Source organism: Vanellus vanellus (genome assembly GCF_965231255.1).
Source record: "Vanellus vanellus genome assembly, chromosome: Z".
In the NCBI taxonomy this organism is placed as follows: Eukaryota; Metazoa; Chordata; class Aves; order Charadriiformes; family Charadriidae; genus Vanellus; species Vanellus vanellus.
In genome coordinates, this window is record NC_138908.1 from 21,846,801 (window position 1) to 21,869,587 (window position 22,787).

Here is a 22,787-nt window from a genome sequence, read left to right on the forward strand (position 1 = left end):
GTCAGACCTCCTTAAGTCCACCCATGTCCTGAGAATGGCCTTTATAAAATATAAACAGGATTAAATAATTGTTGAAGACATATGTATGTCGAGGTACAAAAGAGAAGGATGGCAGCAGGGCACTTGGAGAAGTATAACTCCTGTAAAATTTTCATCAATAATTTATTTCTCTGCTTAATTCATAGATGCCTGCACCTAGTGACTCCGAGGTAGATCTCTGAAATATCAAGGCAGATCTATTATTTGCCACATAAGACAGAGAATTTTATTTAAAGAGGAAGCCCAGTGGTCCTACAGGCTGTGTCTGAACTCCCTGTTGGTGTGCCCCGCCGCTGCATGCTAGGGTACATCTTCTGCCGTGGTCCAGGCAGTAGGTCTCTGCAGAAGCCATTCCCATTTCCCGCTGACCTGTCTGACCAATTTGCCTCCTGTGGACCCTGTCCCAGGACCTTGGCCTAATTCAGGGCTGGCAGGGAGTGGGGACGTGCTTGTGTTTGACATCCACAGGAGCACTGCTGCATCTGCTACTTTACAAGCAACTGTGAAGCCCTGTAATTTGCAGTCCATCAGCCCTGACCATGTGACATACCGCCTGTCCCGAAAACTCCAGGGATGGAAGGGGAAAGGTCTGCCAAGTTGTCATCTCCATGCTCCCTCCAGCACAGACCTGTCCCCTGCAATACTTTACTTATATGTGATCTGATTTGCACAGCCCAGTCGCAAATGGCTCTATCAATGAGTTCCTACAACTGCTAAACGATTTTTCTGGCTTGACAGAGCCTCCTACCGGGATATTATTTTTGATGCTAAGCATGCACTTTCCTCCCTTCATTTGCTTCCCGATTTCTGTTGACTAAAGCTTGTAAACTCTTCAACTGATTCCTCTGTTCCACTCACTTCTCCTGAAAAAGTTACCTATTCTTGTTACCCCCACTTACTTCTAATTTAGCATTTACACACTGTTACTTCTCTTAATCTGCCTCCACAAATTAATACCACCAGCTCCTTAATAATTCTGATTGCTCCTCTAAATCCCCATGAGTTTGTTCTCATCTTCCTGGTTCTGAGGTTTGCAGACAAAACAATCAGCATCCGATGGACCATCTTGCAAGGGGACAAATGGCAACCCATGCTAGGATATATTGCTTCTGTGCATAAAATAGCAAATTTTGGGGGGGATGGGGTGGGGAGGAGTGCAACTAGATTGCATTGCAAATTGATGTCGAAATTACTGTCCATGGGTCTTCCCCAAGTTTGTTTCTGCATACAGTGCCCCTCCTTTCCGAGGCTTGCAGACAATGTACCCGGTTGTGACAGAAGCCACATTCCATTGCAAAAAAAAATAAATCGGACATTCCGCCCCAAATTTATTAATTAATGAGGCATATATATATATATATTTAGGGTATCTTTTGCCCCACGTGGTCCTCTCGGCGGCGGGGCGGGGGGGGCAGCAACAACCCGCTCCGACCCTCAGGATAAGCCCGGCCCCCGACCCCCGACACCCCGCGCTATAGCGGGGTGCGGCGCGGGGCGGGGGGAGCCCTCGTCCGCCCCCTAGCGGCCCGTCGCCGCCCTCGCCACCGCCCCTGAGCGGCGGCGTAGTCCCGCCCCCAACCCCCGCTGCGAGTGGCTGGCGGGCGCCCGCGCCCTTGTCTGATTGGTCCCGCACCCGCGCCCAGGAGGCTGCGCCGCGCCGCGCCCCGGGCGCAGGGCCGGTTTTAGGTGGAGGGGGCCGGCTGTCATGGAGGAGCTGGACGGGGCGCGGGGTTGGCGGTAGGCGCTTTTCTGTGACGGCCAGCTGCGGTGGGAGGGGACCGATAGCGTCTCGGGAAGGTAACCCGTAGCCCGTTGGTCCTTTCTGGCCGGCTCCGGGCGGGCGGGGAGGCCGGGGCGGGCGGTGAGGGAGCCGGGAGCGGGTTTGGGGCCCTGAGGGGAGGGAAGGAGGGTGGGGGAGGGGGCTCGCTTTGAGGAGGGGCGGCGGGCCTCTGGGCGGACTGAGGGTGGTCGTGAGCGAAAGGGCAGGCTCAGGCTCTCCTGGCCGCCTGAGACTCGGCCGAAGCGCGGCGGCCGGGGCGTGCGTCGCCTTCCCCGCTTGGCTTTCCCCTGTGGGGTGCGTGTCTGCAGGGCTCCCGGGGGGAGCGGGGTTGCGGACGGGACGGGACGGGTAAGGCCGCTCTTTCCTCAGGCTGCGCCTCAAAACAAGTCGGGGATACCGCTTGTAACGCTGTAACGGAAGATTTGTCTGCGTCGGGTATGGATGGTAGGGATAACGCGCTGGTGGGGTCACCACCCCCGCCTTCCCCCCCCCCCCCCCTCCCCCCCCAATGGCTTTCCTCAGGGGGCACCGCGCAGCCCCGGCGGGACCCCAAGGAAGGCAGCTGGACGTCGGTGCACCACAGCAGCGACTTGTTTGGGTATAGCTGTAGAAAAAATACAATTGCGGTTACTTGTTTGTGAACTAGGAGGTGAAAACATCCAGAATTCTTTCTCTTGCAGATTTATAACAAGCACAGCCTGTGCTTTGTCGGGACCCTGTTCAGAGTCTCCATGTTGTCCCATCTGGGTGAAACTGGTCTGAGAAGAAGCTGGGGACATTCTGTTTGGGCAGTGCGTTTTCAGTAAGCCTTTGACTCTGAGAAAGGCAGGTGTGTATCGTTTAAGAAGCAGAGAGGTATAGACTAAATGGATCTAAAGACAGCAGTGTTCAACGCAGCTCGTGATGGCAAGGTTCGGCTCCTTTCCAAGTTACTGGCAAGCAAAACAAGAGAAGAGGTAGCCCTACTGATGTCAGAGAAAACCAATGGTGCCACACCACTTCTGATGGCAGCCCGTTATGGTCACCTTGACATGGTGGAGTACTTGTTGGACCATTGCTCTGCATCAATAGAAGTTGGTGGTTCGGTGAATTTTGATGGTGAGACCATTGAGGGGGCTCCGCCATTATGGGCAGCGTCAGCTGCTGGCCACTTGAAGGTGGTTCAGTGTCTGTTAGATCATGGTGCATCTGTCAACAATACAACTCTGACAAATTCAACGCCACTTAGAGCCGCCTGTTTTGATGGTCACCTGGAAATAGTAAAGTACCTTGTGGAGCACAAAGCAGACCTGGAGGTATCAAACCGTCATGGGCATACATGCTTGATGATCTCATGTTACAAAGGCCACAAAGAAATTGCTCAGTATTTGCTTGAAAAAGGAGCTGATGTTAACAGAAAAAGTGTTAAAGGTAAGTTAGTTATTTCACTTTTCTTGGGGTAAGTAGGGGTAAAATTACTCATTCACATGTCTTTAGGAGGCTGACATCCAGAAATATACTTCTGGTCTCATAAAGTAAAAGAGTAAGACATAAAGTGTATTCAGCTATGTTTTTACTGTGGGTTTTTTTTTTTCCAATTTACACTTTTGCTAACACAGGTTGTATAATTTAGTTCTAAATTGATATATTTTAATCTTACACCCCTAATTCTTAAAAAGACTTAGTCATATGAAATATCTCATTTATTTATATGAAAAAACTAATAGCTTGCTGAGAACTCTTTGTAGTAGGTTGGTGTAGCAACATACTCAAATCTATGAGCATATATTCTGGGTTTTCATACTGTATCTTATCAAACAAATATGTGGTACGTAAAACCAACCTGTGTCAATAAGGCTAGTACAAGGAAAGATGCGTAAAGGAGAAGAATTATTTTCTACATTAGAAATGAACGACCACTTTGCCCTTCACCCTCCACTCCCTTCATATTCTTGAATAATTTTGGACTTTTTTTCAGTGTTAGTAAACAAAAACATATATTAGGATTAAAGAAACAAAGCTGCAGGTGACAGTGATCCCAACAGAAGGACTTCAGGTTGTGCACAGATCACAAAGGGCATCTCTTTGCCCCTGTTTGCAGTTAACCTGGTGTTACCATTCAAAGTGAAGATTTCTGTCGTTTTTGCTGTGATCGTAATTATGTGGGCCTCTTGGTTTAACCACTGGGGTTTTTATTGCGTCTCAAGTATGTATGTGAGTTTGGTATTTGCCTGAAAAGCATACCAATTATTGCAGGTTACGGTTAATTTTTATCTCGCTGAGCCAGAATTGTGTTTCAGCAGCTTATTTTATATATATGTGTATATATATAACCTTCTTGTAGTGTAATACTTCAGTTGCCTGCTTCTGGCTAATTACATTTGTAATAGTATACTATACTTTACAGTTATTTCTTCTTAAAGTATACTTTGTGTCTGGATTATTGTATGATACTGGTAAATGCCAAATATGAGAGTAATCTTTGGAAAAGCTGTTCAGTTAAATATGCCATTTTTCAGCAAATCATGCAGATATGTGGGTTTAATGTAAAGAAAGCTAAACTACAGATTTGTCATAGAGGTGGGCAGAGCAAAATAAATCTTCCTTTGTGAAGATTTAAGGTTGCTTATGAATCATCATGGACTTGTGATAGGATAAAAATGTCATTTTTCTAGATAGGGTTCTTGGCATAACACGCTAAATATAAACTGTATATTGTTTTTCAGTTTTAAACCAATCCCTTTATATGATGGGTATGAACAGAGCAGCGCTATTAAATATCTGATGTAACAGGGGGAAAGATGTTTCTCCGCAGCATTTTTTCCCCCTCATTTTGTGTTGGTGGAGTAGGCTTTGCTTTACCAGTCCTTATCATTCACTTTAATAGTGCATTAGTGATATTTGTCTTTGTTTAAATGACTAGGTGACAGCCACACACTCCTGGGGATTTTCTCAGTGCTCTCAGTTTCTCTATTATCTTAATTCCTTCCTTTCCCTGCTTCCTTTAGTTTCTGTGTGACTTGCAACTAGGCACATGAGCAAAGGTTCATAAGGTATAACTGATCCTTATTTAAATTGAATAAAAAAACATTGGATTGGATATATTTTAGCTCATGAAAATTCAATTTGTGCTTTGAACTGCCATGTGTACAGATGGATATGTGTACATAGTATTTATTGGTTATCGGTCAAGTACGGCATGCCTTTTTGTATGTGGAAATCTGCTGTGATATGACATGCACATACTTTTTGGCATCTTAAAGCTGTCTGATCTCTGAAGTTATTTAATAAGCAGTGGTGAGGTGAAGGGAAAGAAAGCACTATAAACCCTGAAAGTGAAAGTCAGTTTGGAAGGGCAGAAGAACTAAGCAAAACTGGTAGCCCTAAGTATTGTGATAGTATGGGTATTGTAGCGGCTGAGGCTCAGTAACTAACCTTCTGACCTTTGTTTTGCAAGAATGCTCAGTAACTATTAATTTCAAAATTAGTATTTCCAACAGGATTCATTCTACGTTGTCACGTTCCACCTCAAAGTCTCCATGTATTATTTTCAGTTTCTCCTCTTCCCTGCTGTGTACCAAACAGCTGACAGCGTGTCTGTTCCTGTACTAGAAAGATACAGAGAACCTGAGTGCTCTGCTCTTTAGTAGTAAAAGTTGTTGCTATCCCTGTATGTGAACTCTTTTCAGATAGGCCCCTTCCTGGGCCATGTATGGAGAAGCTTATTATTCTATCAAAGATAGAAAAGCTTTAGTTACTGTAAATTTTGTTGCATTTAAAATTACAATGCTCCTTATAAGAACAGAACTATATGACTTTAGAGGTGCTGTTGTGGATGATTACTATAGATTCTTACTACTTTTAAAACCTTGGGATGGGAGGGGGGTGGGGGATTACTTCAACTATTCCTTGTGTTTTTCCACTGGATTTTCATATTGCAAAGTAGAACTTTACTCATATATTAAAAAGCCAGGAAAATCTGGAGCTGGGACAGATAAAAAAATGTTTTGAAGTGTTCAAACTTCCAGGGAAAAATCCAAATACTTTGACATAAGAAAATAGCTAAGTACACAGACCTCTCAAAATCAGGGGTGGCAAGTGAGGCAGAGTATCAAAAAGTGGGTGAAAACATATGGTGAAATCCTGCTTCTAAATTGCAGGCAGAATCCCCCAACTGTGTTTGGGATTGTGGAAACTGAGAATGCAGAGTGCAAAAGTACAGCTAGGAAATGATTAAGATGTTCATAAAGACTTCAGAGTCTGAGTCAGATGAGATGTTCCCACCCAGGTAAAGTGTAGTTCTGGCAGTGTCTCACAGGAGATGGTGGTGAAGAACGTGGTAACAAGGAGTTTGGGGTGGATAACTGCTATACTGTGAAAGATGGACAATGGATCTGAATTAAAAGTACAAGCCTTTACTTGTCTTTTTCTACTGTTTTGCAGAGCTGAACTTTCATAGTTCCCCAAACTTTTATGAAGCACATAAACAACACAAATGTAAACAAAATTTTTTTAAACATGTTTTATGTTACATGAACAGTGTTAGTGGGGGAGAAACTGATTCGTGGGGTAAGAAGGGTGGGTTTTTCCCTTTTAGAATTGGGGAAAACAGCAAAGACATCTGTAGATACTTCTTTTTTTTTTTTTTTTTTTCCCCCATTGGAACATAAAAAGCCGCCAAAGCAACACTTAAAAAGTGAGTTAATTCACCACCGTCTTCCCAAGTTAGAGGCTTCTTCAGTATATTACTCCTGGTTTAAGAAACTGCAGATTGAAAATAGAAAAGTTGATTAAGTTTCACTGGTATAGAATAATATCTCAAAGGGTAAGTTGTTGGGTTTTTTTTTCCAAAAACAACAACAAAAAACTTCTTAAAGATCTTAAAGCTTTTATGCTGCTTGTAAAAGGAGGAATGGTGTGGATAATGCTAGAGTAGCAGAAACGTGAGTTTTGAGGAGGTAGAATCCTAGAACTAAACCTGAAGTGAAACACAGACCTACCTTTGTGCTGGAGGAGGATGATGTTCGTTGTGTTGCCTGCATGCAGTTTTCTGTTCTGCTGCATTGTGAAGCCTGCCAGTGACCCATTGTTAGGCGGTGCTCCCTTACCATGTCCAGAACAGACCTCTGGATTCTTGAATACAGTGTTTCACTGATGTCTTTCTGTGCAGTGTTCATTTTGCTGCTATGTGTGGGGAGGGAAATGCTTACTCTTGTAGTTCAAGTGGTAGCAGTATTTGGGCCTTCAGAGTGTAGATTTGGTCTCTCCTGGGGACATACCTGGGGCTATGTTTGTTGGATTTTATATTTAAAATAAAATATTTCATATAAGTGCCCCAATAAAATTACTTAGCATGCAGACCATTTTAAAGAGAACTTATATTTCTGTTTGGACTCCAGACAGGACACTTAGATATTGCATTTTGAAAATTTGCAATGCACATTTTGATAATTTGTGTTATGCATTATCTTCTTCCACCAGACTTGATGCAATAATGGAGATTCATTCCTTTCCTTTCTGCAATTAGCGAGTTAAATTATAGATGAAGTACACAGGTGCTAATAACCAGGATGATCTGAATGTAATGGTGCAGGGAATAAGAACTCTTTTCCAAAGTACCTACTTGAAAGACACGTATTTTTTCTGAACATGGCTTGTAAGTCTTTCCATTGCTCGGCTGCTTAGTATATGGCCTCTTTCTGATCAAGGTGATACTCGTGGTTTTTACTGGTGGTCTTCACTAACTCTGTCCCTCTTCTGTTGTTAGCAGACTCATCTGCTAGCCAAAAGACTAATTTTCCTCCTCTTGAGTTTTAGAAGATTTCATAAGAAGTGCTGGAGTAAGTGTTCATTTAGTTGTCTCTTGAGATCTGCACAGGACCGTTTGGTTGCAAGCCCTGATTCTTTGTTGTTCATCGTCTCCTATACTACTGTAACAGTTGAAGGGACTCATATATTTTGAAAATGCAAAACACTGTTTCGAAATCTTGCTGTTCTTAGACTACACTGGCACAGTGTTTGATTAAAATAGCTTCGTAAAATAATATGGAGGACAAGGTTTGTTGACTTTGCTTCCTCATTTTGGAAGGTATAGAAGCATACAGACCTCAGTCTCTATGGGTACTGTATCAAGGTTATACATATAGTAGTACTATATCAGGGCTAGTGCTGTTTCAGTGTTGTCATTTATGTGTGGTATTTGGAAGTGTAACACTCAAACCTGCTGGTAAGCGGGGAAAAAAAGTCTTTTACAGACTTCATAGACACAGAAATAGAAGGATTAGAGAGATTCAAACTCTTTGCTCTATGATCAGTGTGGTTTAGTATGAGCTAAAAATAATTAATTTTCTCTTGCAGTAAACATTAAGGAGTCTGACAGGCTTCAGGCTTGTTCTCTTCTGAGGTTTTTTGTCTTGTCTGCTTGCCAAGATTCGTTGGGGCAGGGGGAAACACTGAACAAAAAAACAAAACAAAGCTCCCCCTTTTTTTTTTCCTACCCCCCCCGCCCCCCGAATAAACTCTTGCTCTAAAAGTGTTCTATGTCCTTTTTTTTTTTATTTTTATTTTTTTCCTTTTTTGGCTGGTATTACATGGCACAGTGCACTGCATTTTGTAGATATTTTGTGTGTGATGCTGTGTGGAAACTGAACTTCAGTAGGAATGTCTGTAAATAAAATAAGGAAGATGCAGTTTAAAGGACTAAATTTTTGAATGTCAACTAAAAAGGAGCTTATGCTGAACTTAAATGATTAATAGCATGCTTTTTATTGGTAACTTTCATAATACAAGTTCTTGTGAAGTACTTTGGTGGGCAAGAGAACAATTATTCCATTACAGAACATGGAGCTAGATTAAAGTAACTTGTTGAGATTAGCAGTTCTTTTGCAGTTTTTACTTAATTTCTTCTTAAAGGGAAGACATACCTTTAGTTTTTCTCTGGTATGCATACCAAGTGTAGGGATGCAAATTTTTGCAGTTTTCTTGTGCATTGTCCTTGTTTGTATGTATGTAGCAATACATTTTCTTTAAAAAGTCAGTAAAACTCTTGGAAGACTTAATTACTTCAAGTGCTCTGTTAGAAGAAAATCAATGTTACATGAAAAACTTCATTTTAAAAGTGATGATTTCATCTGTAAGGCTGCAAAGATAAATACATGTAGATAGTTTTACATACTGGTCAGTCATTTAAATTAAATCTTTTTTCTGTTATGTTTAAAGGTCTTGGATAGGAAATCAGATTGATACTAAACTTTAATGCAAGTTTTACTGCCCAGAAATTTGATCAAACATTTTATGAGTGTTAGGAAGTGGCTGTACTTAATTGGTTGCAAATCAAGTCAAATAATTTTCTGTGTCATTGCTTCATTTTCTTTCATTCCCATGTCACAAGCTACTAGTCTATTTTGGGAATTATTTGCTTCTGACACAGAAAGACATGGCCTCATTATGAGTCTGAATGCCCACCCTCCACTCCAATAAGCTTTTGGTAACATGAAATAGTTAGGGAATTATTTCTGTGATACGTGAAATGTTTGTGTAATGTTCGTATCACTTTTAATGGATGACTGTAACAACAGAATAAAACATGAAGCTATGGTGTCAACTGACCATTTTCCTTAATTTCTTTTTGCAAGATCTGGAAAGACTGGAGGTGGTGTTATTCCGTTTCCTTGATGCTGTTTTTAAGTAGGGGAGGTTATTAGGTAATGTGAATAGCAAAGTTTTATACAGATAGAAAAGGTTTGCAAGCAGTGTTAGCAATAGAGTATAGCGGCACTCTCTAGCAGAGGAGTACTGTGACTACCAAAACATTTCCATCCAATTTTGTTTCTGTGCAAAATGATGAACCTTTCATGTTGCTGTAATATTAGCTATCTTCTATATGTGATTAAATTCCTGGAGATCATTTTGGAATTAAAAACAGATCAAGAAAATTTAATGAAACCTATTTTGAAATAATCAGTCACACTCTAAAAAAATACTTTGATTTGGCCAACATCTCTGTATGTGTCCGTTGGAAAACTGCTTATCAAAAAGAATGACTTTCAAATAACTTTTACTTATTTTCAGCCTTTTTCCTTTTTAATATATCAGTAGATGTGATGTTGACTCTTAGTTTGTTACTGAATAAATGATATTACAAAAATTGAATTAACTGCAGAATTGTATTCAGCCACTGTTTATTCCTGTCACTATAGACAATATAATGCTTTTGAAATGGATGAGTTAATTCACAGAATAATGGTTGATTTGCTATATTTATTTGAACTGTTGTTCAGTTCCTGGCCAATATGCTGAACATAGACTTTGAATTAGGTATTAAGGCCACTGCCATGTTTTCTTTCAAGTTCTCCCTCAAATTTAACACTTGATAGGTGTAGATGGCTGGTAATCTTATTTCTTAAGGTTGGGGCTTGTGGTTTTTAAAGTTGTCAGCTCTCTCAACTGTCTCCCCATGCCCACTTTTAGTCTATGGAAACTTGTTGTTTTACCATGTGTCCTTCCCACTGCTGTATCCCTACCATCAAGTCAAACTGAAGTGAGGTGCAGCCACTAAAAATTAGTGGTAGTGATCTTCCTTTATTAGTTTGTACAAGGCTTAAAATAACTGTGGTTATTTTAACTCTAAGGGCTACTACAGTATAAGTAGCTAAAAATTACACTACTTTTGATATGCTGTCTGTAACAGCTGTTTAAGCTTAAGTCAGTAATTGTAAAATGAATAAAAACCCCAATTTTTTTAAATGAATGAAGTCCAGTTGGACAGACTAGTGAAATTCCTTGGAGTCTTAACCATATTTCCACATGTTCTGCATTGTAAATTAATGACATACAGACTGTTGGATTGGACCTGAATTTACCCAGACAATGGCCAAGCTTAATTTGTGTGGATTTTCTCAATATTAATGTGTCATAGCATATATGCCTTGCAGTTGAGAACAGTGTCAAAAGCAGCATTATATGGTGATGGATCTACAATAAGCAATATGAATAGCTGCCATTGGTCCTATTGTCAAAGCCAGCAAAATGTATATTAATAGTTGTGAAATAATAGTATGAACTTTGGTGTTACTAATACCTTTTGGTTTATTTCTCTTTAATACACTTCTATGCTACTACTTTTTAAATATCTTAAAATACTGACTGGAAGGTAGAAGGTAAGTGCCAAACCCAGTGTTTCAGAGCTCTGCTGTGAAGGACAGGGTATGGACTTGAATACGCTCTGAAATGGCTGTATTAACTGGTGGCTTAGCCAACACCCAGATGCATCTGGTTTTGTCTTCATCACTGAGTGCAGAAGTGCAGATGGTCTGAGGAACCACCCAGTCTTTAGTTCTGGATTGACTGCTATAGTTGCATTTTAACTAGACTTTGTCCAGAATAGCAAGAAAACTTACAATGTACGTGTGTTGGCAAGTTTGTGTATTTCTCTGCTTTTGACACCTTTCCTTCTTAGGAATTTAAAGATCTCATGCATCTCATTATTGAGGTATCGACAGTTTTCTGGTCTGTGATGTGTAATAAGGGCAGAGTTGTGAAACTATAAATGCCAAATTCGCCAGACTTCACAGATATGTTTGGTTAAATCTCTGTTCCTGTTGGTCTTGGTAGAGACTGTAGTGTGGCCAGATCTATAACTGACCTAATGCTCTCTATTAGTGCTAAAAAATGCCTAAGGTATTAAAGAGCACTTGCCATTGTATGAACTGATTTAGCTTTGTGAATCTTGATTAACAGGTAATTTTAGGTGCCACTTTGTGTCAGGGTGTCTTCCTCAGCTTACTTGTTAGCAAATGATATTAAAATCACTGGCCACTATTAAGAAATGTTTCAGTAACGGAATATATTCCAAGTTCACTATCTATTAATAAAACAACCTGATATTTTCTGTGTTGTTTTTTTTTTATGTTTGGAACTGGCACTTAAAATACTGGTTGGGGGATGAAATGCGTTCATAGCTCTGCTATAATTGCAAAAAGCTGTTAAACTTGGGTCACAAGCTTTCGAAAATAACTTTTTACACATCTTTTTTATGAATTTGATTAGCGTGTCAGCTAAATTTTGGTATCTGATGAGCCTGGATTGAGACTCAGTTTGTCCTGAATAACCGCTCCTTCTTACCACTGTTCTTCTGGTTGCTGGAATGAAGAGCAATAAAGAGGCTTCTTCCTCAGATGGTCCATAAACAAGTTTGAGGAAGAAGCAGCAGACCAATTTACATGTAAAGTTTTTAGAAGTGAAAGATTAGAATAGAAAGATGGAGGAGGAGATGATTGGAATACTAGTGGGGAAACTAAGGTAAAATGCCCAGTATCTATTAGAAAAACGTCATCTAAACAGACTGAGTCTCTCCATACTTCTTTTTTCTGCATAACAAAACTTGCAAAAGCACTGGATGAACACTTTCTTGTCTCTGTGCCTTGTCAACAGAAGATAAAAGCAAGCTACTACACGATAATCTGCTAATTCTAAACACGGACTAGAGGTCTATGTTGTAGACAGTGAAGGTGTATACATGATTCTGCTGGTGACAAGTGGGTATTGAATTTAGAGGACAGTCATTACGGTTTGACCATCAATGTGCACTTGCAGCCCAGAGAGCCAACCACATCCTGGGCTGCATCAAAAGAAGCATGGCCAGCAGGTCAAGGGATGTGATTCTGTCCCTTTACTCTGCTCTGGTGAGACCCCACCTGCAGTACTGTGTCCAGTTCTGGGGTCCCCAACATAGGAAAGACATGGACCTCTTGGAGCAGGTCCAGAGGAGGGCCACAAAGATGATCCGAGGGCTGGAGCACCTCTCTTATGAGGACAGGCTGAGAGAGTTAGGGTTGTTCAGCATGGAGAAGAGAAAGCTCTGGGGAGACCTTATAGCGGCCTTCCAGTACTTTAAGGGGGCCTACAGGAAAGATGGGAAGGGACTCTTGGTCAGGGAATGTAGTGATAGGACAAGGGTAACAGTTTTAAACTGGAAGAGGGGAGATTTAGATCAGATATTAGGAAGAAAACCTTTGCTCTGAGGGTGGTAAGACACTGGAACAGGTTTCCCAGGGAAGTTGTGGATGCCCCATCCCAGGAAGTGTTCAAGGCGAGGCTGGATGGGGCTGTGAGCAACCTGGTCTAGTGGGAGGTGTCCCTGCTCATGGCAGGGGGGTTGGAACTGAATGATTTAGACCTATATCAGGTTGTTAGGAGTAAAAAAATTGAAAAAAAAAAAAAAATCTGTTTCTGAAACGTATTTAATAAGTATGAATGTTGTTTCTGTGTATACATGTACTAACTTCAAATGTTTTGCTTTTGAATTTGTCCTATCTAAGACAGTGTAAACAATGTGTTATTGGCAGAAAAAAGGTATTAGCAGAAAGACTTTACCTCCATTTTAGTTTTAATTTATTTCTATACAGTGTTCAGCTTTTAAGACAGATCTCAGGCATGCTTTGGATTTTAATTTCGTTAGCTAAATACTCTAGTATAAAGAGTGAACTGCACATTCCGGAGATCAGAGCCTGGAAAAAAGAATTAAAGTATATGAATATAAGTAGAAGCTGTTTAGATCAGTAGACTGTGTATCTACAAATACACACTTATCCCAAACATGAGCTGAAGATTTCAAGACTACTGCTTTGTTTCCTAACCCACCATAGTTCTGCTAGAGATTAGAAATAAAACAGCAAAGCGCACTTGTAAATTGCTGCAAAAATGCAAATAAGGAATTTTCAGGAAACTTCTCTTTGAACTTTTAAAAGTCAAATCTGATGGCTATGAATGGACAGAGAACCCTTAGAAAAGGTCTTATTTATGAATGTGGAAAGCTGCTGACAGTAACAGAAACTGACGATCTGATGGGCAGTTAGCTGGAATTTTCAGGGCTAATAATGTAAGAAATCTTAATTGGGGGGGGATTTTACATGACTTTTCTGTTAATAATTTACATATTAATTTAGTGGGAGGCTGAAAAGTTACTAGGCCTGAATCTGTAGTATGTACATATATTATAAAGAAGAACATAGATGTACATTGTGTAATTTAAAAAGCAGTTAACCACATAAGAGAATTTGTTATGCTGGGAGGGGACCAGGAGAGTTTGTCTCCATCTTTTTCCATCTCCTCCAGTAAAGTGCTCATATTTGGAAGTTAAGCAAAATTTTCATCTAGTTGAAGCCTAACAGTTAAATATTTAACTGTGGTGTCCAATGTTTGCCTTCTGATTTTCTGTGAATAGGGTTTTCAAACAGGTTGCATTAGTGCTTACTAGAAATTTCTCCACGTGGTGTTAGAACCTGAGTGTCTTTAAATAACAGCCTGTGCAATGTCGTGCTAATGAGAAATAATCTGCATGTAAATGATAAGATACTTAAAGGTAGATGGCTGCATGCTGTGCATTGAAGGCATTACTTTCTTCTTGGCTTTGGGAATCCTAACCAGCGGAGCTGAGGGATTAATGTGGGACTTCAGGATAAATATCTAAGAAAGCGTTAAGAATAGTATGTCTGGGTATATACATGTGCTTTACAAAATATCTAGCTCCCTCAGAATATACTGCCAGTCTCAAAGGTCCCAGCTGAGATGAAGGGCCTGTTGTGATGGATTGTATTTTCATAGAATCATAGAATGGTTTGGGCTGGAAAGGCTCTTGAAGATCATTGAGTTCCAACCCCCCTGCCACGGGCAGGGACACTCCCACTAGACCAGGCTGCTCAAAGCCGCATCCAGCCTGACCTTGAACACCACCAGGGATGGGGCATCCACAACTCTGGGAAACCTGTTCCAGTGCCTTACCACCCTCAAAGTGGAAAAATTTCTTCCTAATGTTTAATCTGAACCTGCCCTCTTCCAGTTTACAGCCATTCCCCCTCATCCTATCACTGCATGCCCTAGTAAAAAGTCCTTCCCCAGCTCTCCTGTAGGCCCCCTTTAGGTACTGGAAGGCTGCAATAAGATCTCCCCGGAGCCTTCTGTTCTCCAGGCTGAACAGCCCCAGCTCTTTCAGCCTGTCCTCATAGGACAGGTGCTCCAGCCCTCAGATCATCCTCGTGGCTCTCCTCTGGACATGCTCCAGCAGGTCCACGTCTTTTGTAGATGATCGAGAGGGGTCCTACCGTAACGTCTGCTAGCTCCTTCAGTACCCAGGGATGAATCCCATCAGGCCCCATGGACTTGTGGACATTCAGCTGATATAGCTGGTCCCTTACAATTTCAGTGTCCGCAAGTAGAAAGTCACTGTTCCTGCACTCAAAGCCCTCTGATGCCAGGGACCGGGCAGCCCAAGGTCTGTCCGTATTATTAAAGACTGAGGCAAAAAAACATTGAATGCCTCCCCTTTTTCTTAATCCCTATTAGTCAGGTAACCATCTTCAACAAGTATTAGTCTGATGTTTTCTTTAGATCTCTTGCTATTAACATACTTTAAAAAACCCTTCTTGTTGTATGACACAACACTGGCCAGTTTCAACTCTGAGCTTTGGCCTTTTGTGTTTTCTCCCTGCATATATGAACCACAGCTCTGTAGTCTTCTTGCAAAGCCTGACCTTGCTTCCAGAGATCGTACAATTTTTTTTTCCTCTTGAGCTCCAAGAGGAGTTCCCTTTTTGGCCAAGCTGGTCTTCTGCCACGCTATTTTGATTTCTGCCACAATGGAATCGCCTGCCTCTGTGCTTTATGTAGTGGACAATTCTGTTTTAATTCTGTCTTTTTTGAATAATGAGACAAAAATGTCCTTAAAACCTGTTCAGTTCTTTCAGGCAATAGTATCAAGCATTTTTGATTTGTATAACTGCCTGGAAGACTTCATATTTAATCAGATCTTGAATATTTTGACTTGTCATTTAAGCCTTTCATAGTCCATAGATGTCAAAACAGTTTTTTTTTTTTTTTTTTAGCTATTAATGTTTGGGGGTTTAAAGTACTTTTTAATTATTTTTTGTTAACTATTGGCATGGCAGGGTTTGGATTATAATTTGATTACAGTTTGCGTAATTGTTTCTTCTCTTGCAGGAAACACAGCATTACATGACTGTGCAGAATCTGGAAGTTTGGAGATCATGAAGATGCTCCTCAAGTATTGTGCTAAAATGGAAAAGGATGGTTATGGAATGACTCCCCTTCTGTCAGCTAGTGTGACAGGCCACACAAATATCGTGGACTTCCTGACCCAACATGTACAGACTAGTAAGGCTGAGCGCATAAATGCTCTGGAACTTCTAGGAGCAACGTTTGTGGACAAAAAGAGAGATCTGCTTGGTGCTTTGAAATACTGGAAGCGAGCTATGGAAATGAGATACAGCGATAGGACTAATATCCTGAGCAAACCTGTGCCACAAACACTAATTATGGCGTATGATTATGCTAAAGAGGTAAACAGCTCAGAAGAGCTAGAAAATCTTATTGCAGACCCTGATGAAATGAGAATGCAAGCGCTGTTAATTAGAGAACGTATTCTTGGCCCTTCTCACCCAGATACATCCTACTATATTAGATACAGAGGTGCTGTCTATGCAGACTCTGGAAATTTCAAGCGTTGCATCAACTTATGGAAATATGCTTTGGACATGCAGCAGAGCAATCTAGATCCACTGAGCCCTATGACAGCCAGCAGTCTACTATCGTTTGCTGAACTTTTCTCCTTCATGCTGCAGGATAGGGCAAAAGGCCTGCTAGGCACTACTGTCACATTTGATGATCTCATGGGTATACTGTGCAAAAGTGTTCTTGAAATAGAACGGGCCATGAAACAAACCCAGTGTTCTCCTGATCCAATACAGCTGAACAAAGCCCTTTCCATCATTTTGCATTTAATTTGCTTGTTGGAGAAAGTACCTTGCAGCTCAGAACAGGAGCATTTTAAGAAACAGACTATTTACAAGTTTCTTAAGCTTCAGCCTAGAGGGAAGAATAACTTCAGTCCACTTCACCTTGCTGTTGACAATAATACTACATGTGTGGGTCGCTACCCAGTTTGTAAATTCCCCTCTCTACAAGTTACTGCTATCCTGGTGGAATGTGGTGCTGATGTAAATGTCAGAGACTCTGATAACAACAGTCCGTTACACATTGCTGCACTGAACAACCATCCAGACATCATGAATCTTCTTATCAAGTCAGGTTCACACTTCGATGCTACAAACTCGCATAAACAAACTGCTAGTGATTTGCTGGATGAGAAGGAAATAGCAAAAAACTTAATCCAGCCCATAAATCATACTACATTGCAGTGTCTTGCTGCTCGTGTAATAGTGAGTCATAACATATACTATGCAGGGCACATCCCTGAAAAATTAGAGAACTTTGTTTTGCTCCATAGATGATAGTGTGGAGTCCCAGAGTACTGTCTTTGAAGCATGACTTGGTGACGATATTTTCCTTGAGCACTGTTGTGATACACCAGCGTTCCCTTAGCTTGCTCCATTTTGCTCTTATTGGCTAAAGCATTGTTAGCATCAGATCTGCAGAGTTGGTTACCCAGTATTTAATATGAATATGCCATATAATATATTTTGTGGATTATTTAGAAATGTAATGCCATATTTAGACTCTTAAAATTGTCTGCCAAAGGCTTGTCTATTCTGGTCTTATTTGTCTGGTGGGTGTTTGGGACTGAGTTGAGTATTTTCCACTGATGTCTTTTTACTATAACTGTTATGTGGATTTTATACAGTTGGAAGGTCATCACTTTTTTGGTTTTGCTTGAGCATTTCTACTCTTACTCTATTGTTTTTCTATGGACTCATTGCTAAACTGTACAAGTTGTATGGACTTGTTAACATTTGCAACTACCATAAGTGCTTTTATCTTCTCTATGCACTGGCTTAAACATGACTGTTGTGTGTGAGCATATTTCTATGCAGCACTTGGCCAATTTCAACTTAAATGCCAATTTTGTTTTGCAGTTTATTTGGAGCTCTTTTGAGAATGCTGTCTTCATAGCATGATGAAATTTGGAGTTACTTATCAGCTCTCCAAACTTGGGTTTGACTTTTTTGACTGCTGTAACCAAGGTTGCTTTCCTTTTGATCCTCTGGAAATTTGTTCTAAATTTGGGAGAAGAAAATCTCGCTTTTTCATCGTAGTCCAGTTGAACTTTAAGTCTGAAAATCGTTTTATTGGATTGTGCAGTTAGGGGAAGAGTCCTCGTTATGTACAACTGACACCTTCCCCTTTGCACTAAGGTCTTGCTTGTGCTGGTTATGTGACTAGATGTGAAGTTTGCTCAAAGTTTAACCTCAAACTTAATGATACACTTTAATGACAAATAGGTCAAATGTATGCTGTAGTTTAAAATTTACAAATCAACTTTAGCTACAAACAAAACTAAAGCATGTTGGTGGCATGATGCTTATCAGTCCAGATCTAGACATCATCTAATATAGTAAGTGGCTGTATGCCAGGGTATTGAAAGTTCTATAGCAGTGTCCTTTTTCCTTCATTTTAAGTATCTTTATAAATACTTGCATGGATTTTTCATCTCTGCTATGTCAGCTGTACTTAACAAAAAGCGGAAGTTCTATTGTGTATATAGCTCCTAATTAAAGTACCTATTTTTATAATATTTGCACAACAGCTTAGCTTTTACAACAGAAAGGGCTCTTTTGACTTGATAAGAAATCTATAAATGAAGATCATAAATGTGAGTGCGATTCAGGTAATTAATATAATTCAGCACTTTACTGGTGATTACTATTAGAATTTATTATGGCACATTAGCCCTGCAAATGTCTTAAAAATTCATTTCTGTTGGATAGGATACAGTTTACTTGCAAGTTTAGTGGTCTAGCATATTGGATATTTTTGACTTGATGTTTCATTTCAGTGGTGGGCAGTAAGTGTACCTATGGGGTTCTTGCTCCAGAAATTCAACAAGTTGATTTAGGCCTTTGTCAGGATAGAGATACTTAGAAGCCAAGTGAATTCGATAAGGGTAAAGTTATTTGAGAAGGGTCTTCTTTAATATTTTATTTTTAGTATCATTTTTATGATGATGTCGGAACATTTTTGTCGTATGTGAATTAAGTTGAGGAAGAATGTGTCTTGGGAGCATATAAGAATAGTTCTTCCTTGCTTTTGGGCTGTTTTGGGGTTCCTGTTAGTGTACAGCGTGGTGCCTACTAGCTTAGCCTTTCTTAGGAAAAATATGGGGATGTTTTTAAACAAAACTTTGTTGAAAGCAGTGCTGTTTGTGTATTGCCACTTTCAGACTCTGTATTTTGAAGCAACTTTCACCTGTTTGTCTCATGCTGTGTCTACAATGTATGAAACTGAGAATGAGGAAATCCTGTTAGTTTCTCTTGCAAATACATGGGAGTAAAACTCTATTCAATTGGCTGAATTTCTCTGATTTGTAATGATTAAAACACATGCCACGCAAGTTATTTGTGAGAATATGTAGTTTGATTTTTTTTTAAATTCTTTTTTTATTTTTATGCTTTTCTACTACTCTGTAAGTAGGGATAATCAACAAATCACACCACACATGGATCACAAATGATCCATGTAATACTTCAAGTCATAAAAATACTTCTTTTTCTATAGGTCACAGAGAAAGGAATTTTTAGAGTTTTATACTCTGGAATCTGTACTGCTCTTTAGTGGTTTTAGTTTAAATTTCTGTCTTTATAACCTTTAAATAGCCTGTTTAAAATTAGTTGGAAGTTATTAGTTAAGAAATATAATCCAAAAGTTATTAATTGTTAGCAAATTTTCTCATGGAAAACATTCCTAAAAGAGAAAGCATATTACTATTTAGTATACGTAAATCTAGTGAAAGTTGCTACAAAGAAGGCTTATTCTGTTAGCTACTTTTTAAAAAAAACTAATTTAATAGTACATACTGATTTCTTGTATGTAGTTCTGTTTAAGTATGTACCAATGTGCATCAGTCCTAAAGACTATCACCTCCACGCAGAATTTAATTTTTCATTGCGATGAGGCCATCTGCTGAAGTCTTACCTTGCCCGATACTTGGACTTAGATGTCCAGGCAGATGAGTTCATGCATTTAATACCACTTTCCATTTAGCGCTGTATGTTTACTTTACCCTGTTTAATTTTTCTTCATTTTAAAACAAACTGGTACAGAGCCTGTGCTGGGTAATGTGTTTGGGATTAGTTCAGGATTTGCTGATTGGAAGGGAGGGTTGGGACAGCAAGCCCTGTCCAAGAACTAATGGGTAGTGGCGAGTTTGCCTGCTCAACCCCTGATTCAAACTAGTTTTTTCTCCACATTGTCTTTGTCTCGACTTCTGTATAGATACCAATTTTCTAGACCAGACTCTTTTTTATTCTTGTTACTATTCAGAGGTGGGGATAAGTTTATTTTAACAAAACTCGTTGATGTTAAATGCAATAGTGTTGCTAGATGGACTCAAACTGTGGTAAGGACAAGGAACTAAAGAGCATTCAGAACACAAATAATTGCTTTATTTTTGTCACATTTTTAACTCATTTTTTTCCCTGTTCTCTTTTCTTCCTATTTGGCCTTTTTTTCTGATGAAATGTACTGCTTCTGAGCTACCAACACAGAAAAATGTTGAGAACACTGTGGAAAAAAATTGTATGCCCTGCAAGGGTAAAACAGGTTTTAAAATTGATAGAACAATTTACAGATATGGCTCTCTAGAGACAAAGACACTGATACCTCCTTGCTTGTTGAGACCTCTGAAGTTGTATTTTTTGAGGTAGGGGTTAAATGTTCAAAGCAGTTTTTCTTCTAATCATCTTGAGTTTCAACTGAAATACTTTTCATCTTCCTGATTGAAGTATTCTTGTTAAAAAAAAAAAATTGAAATGTTTTTCCTACCAAATTCTAAAATTATAGTCCTATTTTTATATCACTTATGCTGATAACAAGATTCCAGCTGTCTATAATGTCTCTGTTCTGTTTAAGTGCAGTGTAAAAACACTTTCTGAAATGCAAGGCAACAGCATAGTTAGTGTTCCATATATACTTCACAACAGTCCTTGGATAGGAAGTAATTTTGTGTATTTCCTAGGTCCCCAAAGAGCTCTCTTTTAACGACTGTTTTGCAACTGGTTAAAATTAACCTCTTTCCATTTTTACAAAACACTATTTTAAAAAAGGAATAGAGTGCTATAGCAAAATCCCTTTGGGAGGATTTATAAAAAGATAAAAACCTCATGAGGAAAAAATGTGCCTCTCCTCAGTTTTATATCAACTGCTAGGTGACAGTGGCAGCATGTGACCGCTCTTGAAATAGCTTCCTCATGCTTTGAAATATAGAGTGGAATGCCTGTTACACTCTAAGATGTTGATAAGTGAGTAAGTAGACTAAACACTAATTTCTATCTTCTGTGACTACAGTGAAGTCAACTGGTATTTAATGCTTCAAGGAAATTTTGGGGATATTGATTGGAGACTGTTCAAATGTCTTCAGTTTGAATGTGAAAGTAACTATGGACCCCTCAGTGAGGGCGGAACAAAAAGCTGTTGTTGGCTTGGTTTTAACTAATGTTGTGTTTGTGTTTGATTCTATCACAAAGACTTCCTATGCAGGGCTAGCTCCATGTATGGAAATATTGCAGTTTCTTTTTTACGTGAAGTAATTTAGCTTTAACAGTAATGTAAAAAAGGAATAACAAACATATTTCTCTGCTCTTACTCTCTTCAGGCTCCAAATGCAGATTACATTAAAAGTATGTTTTGGAGAATACCTGTCTGAGTCTATATATCTGTTTCCTTTAGGGTTACTGCAATACGGGTTGGTCAGCTGCTTTTTCTGTTGAGTATAAATAGTTAAACGTGAATGCTGCAGCTTTAGACTTTGATCTTCGTGTCATTAAGAATTGTATCTTAAACAAAATGTCATATTTCATTCTCTTCCTTTCTGTGAAACAGTGGTCCAACTAAGCCACTAAACATAGTAGTTTTAGTTTATAGCGTAGAGGTAGTTAGCAAGACTTTGTAAGAAGTAAGCAACAGACACTTTTTCAATAAAGTTGCACACATTAATTTTCTCCTTAAAACTTTCAAAGTCTATTGCATAGACAATTTTAAAAAATAGAGGACTAGAATACTCCAAAGGTGAGAGAAGTATGAGAAGATCCTTATTAAAGACAGCTAAAGAATGGAAGACTTTGAAGAACATTGTAATTTCAAAAGATCTTTATAGTTAGGCAGAGTCACAATCCTATACTTAAAGGCAAAGTACATTTCAAGGAGCTGAAATTTTAAATTTAGGCCTAATCAGTAACAAACAGCATCAAAAAAGATGAGGTTCTGGATGAGGAAAACTGATCCAGAGCTTTCACAGTAAGATAATTGTCACACAGATGGATTTAATGAATTGAGTATTGATTCTCTTAATTAGGAAGGGGAAGAGCCAGAAAAGATCATTTACATGATTATTCATCCCTCTGCAGTTGCAGGTGATGAAAGCTGTTTTCGTCTCAAAGTTTCTCTTGGTTACCTAAGCTGCATACCTGTGCAAAAGTGCTTCTTGGCAATAGCAGATGCAGGCAGTCAGTTGAAGACCAAAACTCACAGTACAAAATAGTGCAGGAAGAGGGCAAAAGAAGCCAAGTGTATGGTATGTTACTCTGGCAGAAGCAATATATTTGTTTGTTTCCCACGTAATATTCAGAGTGCCGTATACCATCCACAGTGCAAAGGCCTTCCCCCTCCTGCCAAGTCAAAGCCTTACCTTGCAGGTGATCTCCAACATTCAGAAGAATTGAGGAAAGAGTTTGTATACGCAGAAAGAGGTTATGGACAACAATGTTGAATTATGCACAAAGGAAGAAAAAGAATTGCTTTCTGATCCCTACAAGTGCACATCAGAAGCCAGTGAGTGTAAGGCTATGATGCAAATGGCAACCACATCTCCCATCAGACCATGGGTTCCTATCTGAAGTTCAAAGTGTTGCTTCTGTCATATGTCCTGAAGATTCATAAAGTCATACGTTCCTTCCCAAATTGCTCTTTAGAAGGCTATTTGGAACTCCAATCCTTCAGTAATTAAGAAATTAATTCCCATTTG

At 39.6% G+C, this 22,787-nt stretch overlaps 1 protein-coding gene across 3 annotated transcripts; it reads left to right on the forward strand.

The window, feature by feature from the left end:
* Positions 1 to 1,745: 1,745 nt before the first annotated feature.
* Positions 1,746 to 21,459, forward strand: FEM1C (fem-1 homolog C). 3 transcript variants are annotated; one of them, XM_082497142.1, is made up of 3 exons: positions 1,746 to 1,836; positions 2,500 to 3,229; positions 15,794 to 21,459. In XM_082497142.1, exons 2-3 carry the CDS (start codon positions 2,686 to 2,688, stop codon positions 17,101 to 17,103), a joined length of 1,854 nt encoding a protein of 617 aa, XP_082353268.1. In that variant the 5' UTR covers positions 1,746 to 1,836; positions 2,500 to 2,685; the 3' UTR covers positions 17,104 to 21,459. The 3 variants fall into 3 exon arrangements, with proteins under 3 accessions (XP_082353268.1, XP_082353269.1, XP_082353270.1); XM_082497143.1 differs by lacking the exon at positions 1,746 to 1,836 and adding an exon at positions 2,036 to 2,113; XM_082497144.1 differs by lacking the exon at positions 1,746 to 1,836 and having other exon boundaries at positions 2,348 to 3,229.
* Positions 21,460 to 22,787: the final 1,328 nt, after the last annotated feature.

Excerpts from the sequence above, each read along its gene's own strand:
- FEM1C (XM_082497142.1), top strand. The coding sequence starts at position 2,686 with ATGGATCTAAAGACAGCAGTGTTCAACGCAGCTCGTGATGGCAAGGTT. Across the intron at positions 3,230-15,793 it reads TAACAGAAAAAGTGTTAAAG|GAAACACAGCATTACATGAC; the intron begins GTAAGTTAGTTA and ends CTTCTCTTGCAG.